At 38.8% G+C, this 12614-nt stretch overlaps 1 protein-coding gene across 1 annotated transcript in view; it reads left to right on the forward strand.

Annotated features, from left to right (window-relative positions):
• LOC107573434 (growth arrest-specific protein 6-like) overlaps positions 1 to 12614 on the forward strand; it is a 35250-nt gene that overhangs the window by 17710 nt on the left and 4926 nt on the right. Inside the window, exons 6-11 of the mRNA XM_016259870.1 lie at positions 1114 to 1239; positions 3049 to 3170; positions 10111 to 10229; positions 10333 to 10522; positions 10898 to 11062; positions 12365 to 12533. Of these exons, the coding sequence (XP_016115356.1) occupies positions 1114 to 1239; positions 3049 to 3170; positions 10111 to 10229; positions 10333 to 10522; positions 10898 to 11062; positions 12365 to 12533 (891 nt within the window). The remainder of the gene's footprint in view (positions 1 to 1113; positions 1240 to 3048; positions 3171 to 10110; positions 10230 to 10332; positions 10523 to 10897; positions 11063 to 12364; positions 12534 to 12614) is intronic.

Raw genomic sequence — 12614 nt, forward strand, 5'->3', positions numbered from 1 at the left:
TTTTTTTTTTTTTTTTTTGCATAATATTTTTTATAATATTTTTAAATTTTTACCCCGTTTATTATTTTTTACCTACTTTGTGTAAACCTCTGCTGTATAGCACAGTGGTGGGTTTGATTTCCAGGAACTGTGTGTTTTGAATGCAGTGTGTGTCTTTTTGAATAATAAAAAATAAAAATTGGATTAAAATAATAATATTTTTATAACATTTTATTATTTTTTATTTTAAATTTGAAAAAAAATGAATTATTCAAAAAGACACAAAATGCAATTATAAATAGTTAAAAATAAGATTACGCTAATTAAGTTTAAAAAAATTATATAAAAAAGGAATTGGATTAAAATAATAATATTTTTATATTTTAATTTTTTACTTAATTAGTAAAACTTATTTTTAACAATTTATTTATTAGTGCATTTTTACGTTTCTGTTGTTGTTTTTTTACCTGCTTTTTGTAAACCTCTGCAATACAGCACAGTGCTGCAAAGGCAAGGTGTACAAATAAATAAAAAATAAAAATTGGATTAAAATAAATATATTTTTATAACATTTTATTATTTTTTATTTTAAATTTGAAAAAAAAAGAATTATTCAAAAAGACACAAAATGCAATTATAAATAGTTAAAAATAAGATTACGCTAATTAAGTTTAAAAAAATTATATAAAAAAGGAATTGGATTAAAATAATAATATTTTTATATTTTAATTTTTTACTTAATTAGTAAAACTTATTTTTAACAATTTATTTATTAGTGCATTTTTACGTTTCTGTTGTTGTTTTTTTACCTGCTTTTTGTAAACCTCTGCAATACAGCACAGTGCTGCAAAGGCAAGGTGTACTCTGAATGCAATGCATGTGCTTTTGGAGAAATCTAGTTTTTTTTTATTAATTTCATCCAATTAATTTTTTAGTTTTAAAATACTGCAATACATACTGCAATATGATATATAAGAATGATGTTCTTGTTAATAATATGGCAGTTTATTCACTGCTGCAAATACTTTCTCCTCCAGAATGAAAACTGATTATTAATCAAAACATGGTTAGCAGCTGTGCGTCTGATTTGTGACTCAGTGAATCGCAGGGGTTCATCTCCTGGTTTCTCCACAGATGTGGACGAGTGTGTGGAGACTCCAGACGTCTGCGGATCTGCGCGCTGCTCAGACCTCGACGGGAGCTTCGCCTGCTTGTGTGAGGATGGGTTCGTCTATGACAACATCACCCAGAGCTGTGCAGGTGAGTCCAGCGAGACGAAGCTCGGAGCAGCAGAACCATTACAACACCAGTGTTTCCAGCAGCTAAAAGTGTGTTTAAGTCCGTTATGTCTATCTCCTGCTGTAGTGTGTCAGTGGGAAATATCAGTTTACATTTCCAAACAAACATTTAGCCATTAATTGTAATAATGCAGTGAGATATGTGTTTGTGCTGCACACAGAGTCTTTGTTGTCATTGCACATGCACAGTCCTTTCAGTTTCTGTTTTCAATTCTATCGAAATTTCATTCAGCTTGATCTCAGTCGGATCGATTCAGGTGTACGTGAAGGCTTTTCAGTCCGATTACGAACTGATTATTTGGTCGCATGTAAACGTATTTATACGTGTTATAAAAACTATCCTATTATAGTTTATATGAATTTTTTTAATTGTAGTTTAAGGTTTAGTCATTTTGTTGAGTGTTTTTTGTCATTTAAATTTTTTTAATAAATCTTTCAGTAAATATTAAATCAATAAATATTTTTTTAATAATTAATGAAAATTAGAAATGTTGCCTTTTTTTCTTTATTTCGGTTAACATTCATATTTTTATGGTTTTCATTTTAGTTTTAGAGTTAGTAATTTTGTTTTTTGTCATTTTTATTTTTACGTGTGTTTTATGTCTATATAGTTTCACTTCAGTTTTAGTTTTAGTTATTTTAAGTCATCGTGCTAAACTAAATGAAAATATGAAAAGTTGCCTTGGAAAATAATTTTTTAAAAAATGATTTCAGTTAGCATTATTTTATTTTAATATGACATTTTTATTTCTTCTGCTTTTAGTTTCAGCTAAGGAGGATAGCCCTGCTCTGTATCAGTCTGAAGGAGCGGAGATTTCTTCATAATGTTCCTCGTCTCAGTCTCAGCAGCACAGGACGTTTCCATCTCATTACATGATGCTCTTTTGGGAACATGACTTTTTTTGTGGCTCGTCACCTAGTCGTTACTGTAGAGAGGAAACTGCTTACATAACGCCTCGACAGATCCTCTTCAGTTCTTACACAGTCGACCGAGGAACATTCCTCCAGCTCGTTTGTGGTTCATCTTTTAGGATTCCCGTCATCAGTGTTACAATCATATTTCCACAGTGTATATTCTCATGTTTATCAGCACGCACCATTACATCCAAAACAAGAAATAAGATGATATAACGTGTGTGTTTCAGTCCAGGTCAGTCCCTGCTGACTCTGAAGCACACGCAGAGCAGGAGAAGAATCACTCTCAGATTAGGTTATAAATGCTGTGTTTCTAGATTAGTGAGAGCTGAAAGTGTTGATCTGGGCCTGTATTCACAAAACATCTTCAGGCTAAAAGTAGCTGATAGCTCGCCGATTTAGGAGAAAATCTTCAAAATAATGAGCGTGTCAGTCCTAAATGTAGGACTCCTAAATGTTTGCTCTAAGAGTGTTTCACGAAGTGTTTTCGCTCTAAAACTAGAGGAAGGTTAGGAGCAGTGAAGCCACAAACTATCCTAAAATAGCTGTTTCCAACAATCTGCCTCGGAACAAAACTTTTTTTTAGAAACATAATATCGCGCTTTAATATAGTTAATAAGCATGATGACTTCACCATAGCAACGAGCTCAGCCCCGCCCCCTCACTCTGAGCTTAAGACTTCTCTCTGTTCCTCAGTACAAGTTTGTCTCAGCAGCTTTGTGAAACTCTTTAACTTTGACTGCTATTTAGGAAAAATCTTTGTGATAAGATCAAATGTTTAGTGAATATGAGCCCTGATGCTGATGAATGAGAGTATTGAGTGTGTTTGAGCTCATGCTCCTGTTGTTCCGGTCAGACGTGGACGAGTGTGAGACGCACGTGTGTGAGGAGGAGTGTGTGAACACACCCGGAAGTTTCCGCTGCTACTGTGACGGACGGCAGGGGAAGAGACTGGGACAAGACTTCAGGAGCTGTGAGGTGATCACACACACACACACACACACACCTCACTCTCTCTCTCACACACACACACTCACACACACCCACAGACACACACCTCACTCTCTCTCACACATTCACTCACTCACTCCCACTCACTCACACACACACTCACACACTCACACACACACACTCACTCTCTCTCACACACACACACACTCACACACACACTCACACACACACACACACACTCTCACTCTCTCTCTCTCACACACACACACTCACACACACCCACAGACACACACCTCACTCTCTCTCACACATTCACTCACTCACTCCCACTCACTCACACACACACTCACACACTCACACACACACACTCACTCTCTCTCACACACACACACACTCACACACACACTCACACACACACACACACACTCTCACTCTCTCTCTCTCACACACACACACTCACACACACCCACAGACACACACCTCACTCTCTCTCACACATTCACTCACTCACTCCCACTCACTCACACACACACTCACACACTCACACACACACACTCACTCTCTCTCACACACACACACACTCACACACACACTCACACACACACACACACACTCTCACTCTCTCTCTCTCACACACACACACTCACACACACCCACAGACACACACCTCACTCTCTCTCACACATTCACTCACTCACTCCCACTCACTCACACACACACTCACACACTCACACACACACACTCACTCTCTCTCACACACACACACACTCACACACACACTCACACACACACACACACACTCTCACTCTCTCTCTCTCACACACACACACTCACACACACCCACAGACACACACCTCACTCTCTCTCACACATTCACTCACTCACTCCCACTCACTCACACACACACTCACACACTCACACACACACACTCACTCTCTCTCACACACACACACACTCACACACACACTCACACACACACACACACACTCTCACTCTCTCTCTCTCACACACACACACTCACACACACCCACAGACACACACCTCACTCTCTCTCACACATTCACTCACTCACTCCCACTCACTCACACACACACTCACACACTCACACACACACACTCACTCTCTCTCACACACACACACACTCACACACACACTCACACACACACACACACACTCTCACTCTCTCTCTCTCACACACACACACTCACACACACCCACAGACACACACCTCACTCTCTCTCACACATTCACTCACTCACTCCCACTCACTCACACACACACTCACACACTCACACACACACACTCACTCTCTCTCACACACACACACACTCACACACACACTCACACACACACACACACACTCTCACTCTCTCTCTCTCACACACACACACTCACACACACCCACAGACACACACCTCACTCTCTCTCACACATTCACTCACTCACTCCCACTCACTCACACACACACTCACACACTCACACACACACACTCACTCTCTCTCACACACACACACACTCACACACACACTCACACACACACACACACACTCTCACTCTCTCTCTCTCACACACACACACTCACACACACCCACAGACACACACCTCACTCTCTCTCACACATTCACTCACTCACTCCCACTCACTCACACACACACTCACACACTCACACACACACACTCACTCTCTCTCACACACACACACACTCACACACACACTCACACACACACACACACACTCTCACTCTCTCTCTCTCACACACACACACTCACACACACCCACAGACACACACCTCACTCTCTCTCACACATTCACTCACTCACTCCCACTCACTCACACACACACTCACACACTCACACACACACACTCACTCTCTCTCACACACACACACACTCACACACACACTCACACACACACACACACACTCTCACTCTCTCTCTCTCACACACACACACTCACACACACCCACAGACACACACCTCACTCTCTCTCACACATTCACTCACTCACTCCCACTCACTCACACACACACTCACACACTCACACACACACACTCACTCTCTCTCACACACACACACACTCACACACACACTCACACACACACACACACACTCTCACTCTCTCTCTCTCACACACACACACACAGTAGTTCTATCTAAGTGTTGTGTGAGTTGTTTATTTACTTTTTAAAATTAGTCTTCCCATTAACGTCATAATATTGTTCATTCAGACTGATTCACGAACACAAGAGGCGGGATTTATTACATGAACCAATCACAGCCGAACATAACCAGCCATATCCAAACATATCACGATGGAGGCATTGCCTCCTGTCATGTGACTTTCCCCCATTCGTTCTCAATTACCCCCAAAAGCTCATGGCACGCTGTGGGGGGGGGTCTGTTAAAACCCAATGGACTCAGGGGAGGCGTAACTTTACCCGCTGATGTCGCTGTAGGACAATGTTTCTTTAGAAAAACAAGTGAATTATACACTTTTTAATGTTATATTTTGTAATATGGGCATTTTTTTATTTTTGTGCTATGATGTTTATATATATGAATTTTGTGTTCAGTATGACTTTTTAATTTTTTTAAAGAAATTACTATTTTTATTCCGCAAGGACATATTAAATTGATCAAAAGTGACAGTAAAGACATTTATGTTGCAAATTAATAATGTAATATATTAATATTGAAGATCAGAATGATTTTTAAAGCTCAGCAGTTTCATATTTATTTTATATAACTACAAACCAATCATGTCAGACTGGACTGTCATCACTAATAATAACTAACTATAATAATAATTCTGTTCATTTATGATTCTAAAACACTGACTGGGTTAACTTTAGACTAGTGTTATTTTAGTATCATTGAGATACTGCTATACTTTTTATTTATATTTATATTTTATTCATATAATAATATAGATTTTTTTTTTATTCTACAGTTTTAGTATTTTGTTGCATGTTTTTAAAAGTTTTAGTAGTTTATATATATATATATATATATATATATTTTTTTTTTTTCAGTTTTAGTTATTTTAATACATCAGTTTAAACTGAATTAAAATTAGAAATGTTGTCTTGGAAAGTAGTTGAAGTAAAATGTTTTTTATTTGTATTTTATTTCGGTTAACTTTTATTTTATTTCAAGTAATACATTTTTTTTTTATGGTTTTAATTTTAGATTTAGTTAAGTAATAACCCTGCTTTAACTAACTAATAACTGGCAGTGAAAACTAATAAAATTATAAAAGCTATGTTGAGAATGTTTGGCTCATCCCCCTCTCTGTGTCTGAAGCCCATCGAGCTTCACCGGTCGCTGGACATGAGGAGAAACTCACGCTCGCTGTACCTCGGACGCATGTTCAGCGGGATTCCTGTGGTCCGACTGCGCTTCCGCCGCAGGGTTCAGACCGGGTGAGCACGCCTGCACTGTAATATCTTATTGGCTTTATTTTATTTATAGAGCACAATTAAAACAACACAATCTTATTTTGGTAAAATAATTAACATTTTCAGATTCTGAAAGGGGGGTGTAAACTTTTGACCTCAGCTGTAAGTGAATAAGCAGATAAAACAAGCATCACAGGAAAACACGAGAGCCGCTTTGTGAGATCAATCTGTTGAACCAAAAGCTCTCTCATTAGAGTTACTGTGACGTCTCGTTTGATGCTGACTTCCTCAGATTCACGGCAGAGTTTGACCTCAGGACCGTTCGGAAATACCATGCATTCTAGTCATTGTCTGTGTGAATTGCATTTAGTTTTTTAAATGAATGAATAAATCCAGGCATAAAAAAAAGCATCAGGTCATCTTCAGTGTTTCTGCATGTTTTAAAACGTCTTAACTTTCCCTTCCACAAATGAAGGCCTTAAAATGATCTTAAATTGAAGCAGAAAGTCTTAAACTCATAAAGTTGCATTAAATGTTGCATGAGGATGGTTTTAATGTAAATGTTTTAAAAAGTAATGCAGATCTGCTGAAAGTTGCATTCATAGCAACACTGTAACGCGTGCGTCATGAAATTAGACATTTGATCAGAAAACAAATTAACGTATTGTTCCCTTCAATTTATTCCTTAAATGTAAACATTTTAAAAAGGTATTTTAGAAAATCTAAAATGTACTTTTGATGCACGTTTTGATGAAACTGAATCAATCTGAATAATCACTCTATTGTCTTCTGTAGAGCTGCTTTGCAGCTGAAATTAAATTAGTTTCATAATTGACGAATTTTGCAAATGTTGCTTCCTGTTTGTTTCTGTAAAGCTACTTTGAATCGATTTGTATTGTATAAGGCACTATAGAAATAATCGTGTCTCCTGATTGGTCCGCTCAGATCTCGGTGGAGGAACAGGGGCGGAGCCTCGTCATCAAGATTGACAGGGAGGCGGTGATGAAGATCGCAGTGAACGGTCCTGGATTGTTCTGGTGATGCATCATGGGAAGCTGGAGCTGCAGCTGAAGTACGGAGCTGTGAGTCGAGTGACCAGCAGTGGACCGCAGGTCAACGACGGCCAGTGGCATAAGGTCAGAGGTCACTGCAGGGGTCACACTAATAACAGACACACCATTGAGACACAGAGCCGTTCATATATGTCACATTGAGCTCATGGGAGATGCAGGTTCGAGTTTGGCTTGAAACATTTTACAATCCTGTTCAGAATAATTAACTCTTGAAACTCTCTCTGATTTGTTTTCTCTCTATAATCTTTCTGATTTTTAAAAAAATCATTTCAGCCTTCCAAAGAGTCTTTCTCAGAACATTAACACCAGCTTACGAATTCATATCCCACGAAAATACCAAAAGTTCGAAAGTTTGTTCGGAAATACCATGCATTCTAGTCATTGTCTGTGTGAATTGCATTTAGTTTTTTAAATGAATGAATAAATCCAGGCATAAAAAAAAGCATCAGGTCATCTTCAGTGTTTCTGCATGTTTTAAAACGTCTTAACTTTCCCTTCCACAAATGAAGGCCTTAAAATGATCTTAAATTGAAGCAGAAAGTCTTAAACTCATAAAGTTGCATTAAATGTTGCATGAGGATGGTTTTAATGTAAATGTTTTAAAAAGTAATGCAGATCTGCTGAAAGTTGCATTCATAGCAACACTGTAACGCGTGCGTCATGAAATTAGACATTTGATCAGAAAACAAATTAACGTATTGTTCCCTTCAATTTATTCCTTAAATGTAAACATTTTAAAAAGGTATTTTAGAAAATCTAAAATGTACTTTTGATGCACGTTTTGATGAAACTGAATCAATCTGAATAATCACTCTATTGTCTTCTGTAGAGCTGCTTTGCAGCTGAAATTAAATTAGTTTCATAATTGACGAATTTTGCAAATGTTGCTTCCTGTTTGTTTCTGTAAAGCTACTTTGAATCGATTTGTATTGTATAAGGCACTATAGAAATAATCGTGTCTCCTGATTGGTCCGCTCAGATCTCGGTGGAGGAACAGGGGCGGAGCCTCGTCATCAAGATTGACAGGGAGGCGGTGATGAAGATCGCAGTGAACGGAGATCTGTTCACGCTGAATAAAGGCATGCATGAGCTCAACCTGACGGTGGGCGGCGTTCCCTTCAGAGACGACGGGATGGTCAGCAGGGTGAGCTTCAGCGTCATAATCTGACATGACAAAATAAATACATTAACTCGACTTTAACCGGAATTTTCCGGGTTTCCGTATTCTCGCGGTTATACGCTAGGGGGCGCTTTTGCGCATCTCCTGAATGAGTCTCGAGTCACTCGATCAAAAACACAGACCAGGAAGACGCAGAAACCAGCGCTCTCAGATGTAAGCGCATGCATATGAAAAATAATGCAATCATCAACACTAACAGCATATATAAATGAAAACTGCCTAATGTTAGCGAGTGAAATGTTGATCCAGAAAGACCTGTGCAAGCTTTGGGAGCGCTGATGGAAGCCATCTAATGCAGCTTTGCTTTGATAATATTACTGAATATGATCCAGACGTAGTGATTTTCTCAGCTTTTTGCTCAAAAATGAAACCTACCTACATTCATGTGTGGATAAAAAAGAATGCTCGAAGCTGGAATAAAACTGATTTTTTTGTTTAAATGTAGAGGGTCGGTTCTTTATTTTGATGTATTGCACGTTCAGATATTCATAAAACAGAATATTCTGTGGGCCATGAAATTTTAGTGGAAATCATCAAAATAAGCTGTCGGGGAAAGAGTTAAAGGATTAGTTCACTTCCAGAATAAAAATGTCCACAATAAGTGTTTTTCACCCTACTCTGAACTTTCTATTCATCAAAGAAACCTGAAAAAATTATACTCAACATAATAATCAGAAATGTTTCTCGAGCAGCAGATCAGCATATTATACTGATTTCTGAAGATCATGTGACACTGAAGACTGGAGGAATGATGCTGAAAATACAGCTGCACATCACAGAAATACATTACAGTTTAACACATATTCACATAGAATAAAAACTTGTTTCCCTTTGAATGAAGCTGATTTTTCTGAGCCCATTGGCAGTTATTTGTTCTCATTTTAATCATAAACTCCACTTCAGTTTCTCAGAAAACAACACTTATTATCTTAATTTTGCTTCTGCAGTAAATGTATCTTGCTTTAAGAATCTTTAGACATTTGCACTGGAATACGAGATAAAAAATACTGAGGAAGAACAGCACTTTTTTTGCAATGTGATTAGAAGGTACAGTAAGTTACTTGACCACATGAAGTTTTATTTAAATTTTTTGTACTGGAGATCTAGTTCAATTAATGGAGATCTATTGTAAATTGTATTTTGAAACTCTGAAGTGTTATTTACATTTAGAGATCATTATGTATTGTGTTCCCTTCAATTTATTCCTTAAACTCTCTTTACTTGGTCTTAAAAAGTCGTAAATTCACATGCAAATCTTCAGCTTGATTATTTGATTTTGTGAGAATATTTAGCTCATCTTCCTCTCTGTGTCTGAAGTCCATCAAGCTTCATCGGCCGCTGGACATGAGGAGGAACTCGCGCTCACTGTACCTCGGACGCATGTTTAGTGGGATTCCTGTGGTCCGGCTGCGCTTCCGCCGCAGGGTCCAGACCGGGTGAGCACGCATGATGGTTTTCAGGATTAGTACTGCAGCAGTAAGATCACTGTAACAGCCGATTTCATGTTGTGTTTGATACTGACTCCCTGTTTCCTCTCAGATTCATGGCAGAGTTTGACCTTAGGACCTACGACCCCGAAGGTGTGATCTTCTTTGCCGGCGGCCACTTGAACAGCTCCTGGATTGTTCTGGTGATGCATCATGGGAAGCTGGAGCTGCAGCTGAAATACGGAGCCGTGAGTCGAGTGACCAGCAGTGGACCGCAGGTCAATGATGGCCAGTGGCATAAGGTCAGAGGTCACTGCAGGGGTCACGCTAAACAACACACACGATTGAGACACAGAGCAGTTCACACATGACACATTGAGCTCATGTGAGATGCAGGTTTGAGTTTGGCTAGCACTGTGGTTCTCCCTTATTTTACGCATCTGATTCATTAGGAGAAAGCTCTGTGAACTGAACTGGGTGTGTCCCCAGGACCAGGATTAAGAACCACTGGGCTAGCAACATCTCACAATTCTATTCTCTCTTATTTTTAAAATTTTACAACATTAAAACTGTTATTTTCCTGTTTATTACTGTAAAGCTGCTTTGAAACGATCTGTGTTGTAAAAACTGCTATAGAAACAAATGCAACTCGACTCTCTCCTCATTGGTCCACTCAGATCTCAGTTGAGGAACAGGGGCGGAGCCTCATCATCAAGATTGACAGGGAGGCGGTGATGAAGATCGCAGTGAACGGAGATCTGTTCACGCTGAATAAAGGCATGCATGAGCTCAACCTGACGGTGGGCGGCGTTCCCTTCAGAGACGACGGGATGGTCAGCAGGGTGAGCTTCAGCGTCATAATCTGACATGACAAAATAAATACATTAACTCGACTTTAACCGGAATTTTCCGGGTTTCCGTATTCTCGCGGTTATACGCTAGGGGGCGCTTTTGCGCATCTCCTGAATGAGTCTCGAGTCACTCGATCAAAAACACAGACCAGGAAGACGCAGAAACCAGCGCTCTCAGATGTAAGCGCATGCATATGAAAAATAATGCAATCATCAACACTAACAGCATATATAAATGAAAACTGCCTAATGTTAGCGAGTGAAATGTTGATCCAGAAAGACCTGTGCAAGCTTTGGGAGCGCTGATGGAAGCCATCTAATGCAGCTTTGCTTTGATAATATTACTGAATATGATCCAGACGTAGTGATTTTCTCAGATTTTTGCTCAAAAATGAAACCTACCTACATTCATGTGTGGATAAAAAAGAATGCTCGAAGCTGGAATAAAACTGATTTTTTTGTTTAAATGTAGAGGGTCGGTTCTTTATTTTGATGTATTGCACGTTCAGATATTCATAAAACAGAATATTCTGTGGGCCATGAAATTTTAGTGGAAATCATCAAAATAAGCTGTCGGGGAAAGAGTTAAAGGATTAGTTCACTTCCAGAATAAAAATGTCCACAATAAGTGTTTTTCACCCTACTCTGAACTTTCTATTCATCAAAGAAACCTGAAAAAATTATACTCAACATAATAATCAGAAATGTTTCTCGAGCAGCAGATCAGCATATTATACTGATTTCTGAAGATCATGTGACACTGAAGACTGGAGGAATGATGCTGAAAATACAGCTGCACATCACAGAAATACATTACAGTTTAACACATATTCACATAGAAAGCAGTTGTTTTAAATAGTAAAAATATTTCACAATATTACTGCTTTTGCTGTACTTTGAATCAAATAAATGCAGGCTTGCTGAGCAGAAGAGGTTTCTTTAAAAACATTAAAAATCTTACTGTTCAAAAACATTTGCCTGGTCGTGTATGTTAGCCTAGTTAAAGATATTAATATTAATAAGGTGAGTCTGAGATGTTTATTTGACAGTGATTTCATATTCCTTGTTTGTATGAAGGCTAAATACAAATAAAAGTAGAACATTAATTTACTCGTGCCGTTTATATAGTTTTATAGGAGGAGGTTTCATAGACTTGGCAAATTCAGTTTGTATGCACAGACATCTGTTGTGAGACATCTGTTTATGAGGCTTTTTTAAATAGTGTTCATATCGATATCGGAATTATATCGTATCGACTGAAATTAAGATTTTGGCCATATCGTCCAACCCTAGGTTAACCCTCGACTGGACGGCTGTATGAAGGACTGGCGCTGGTTAACCGGTGAGGACACGTCTATTCAGGACACCGTCCAGCACAACGAGCGCATGCAGTGTTACGCCATCGAAGACCACAGCGCCTTCTACCCTGGACACGGATTCGCCTACTTCAACCACAGCCACGGTGTGCCACCATACATTATCTGTGTCCCTGCAGCACAAAAGCAGTGTTGAGTCGCTGGGGGATATTTGTAGCAATAGCCAA

This window comes from Sinocyclocheilus grahami, unplaced genomic scaffold (assembly GCF_001515645.1).
Source record: "Sinocyclocheilus grahami isolate Dianchi unplaced genomic scaffold, SAMN03320097.WGS_v1.1 scaffold1943.1, whole genome shotgun sequence".
Classification (NCBI taxonomy): Eukaryota; Metazoa; Chordata; class Actinopteri; order Cypriniformes; family Cyprinidae; genus Sinocyclocheilus; species Sinocyclocheilus grahami.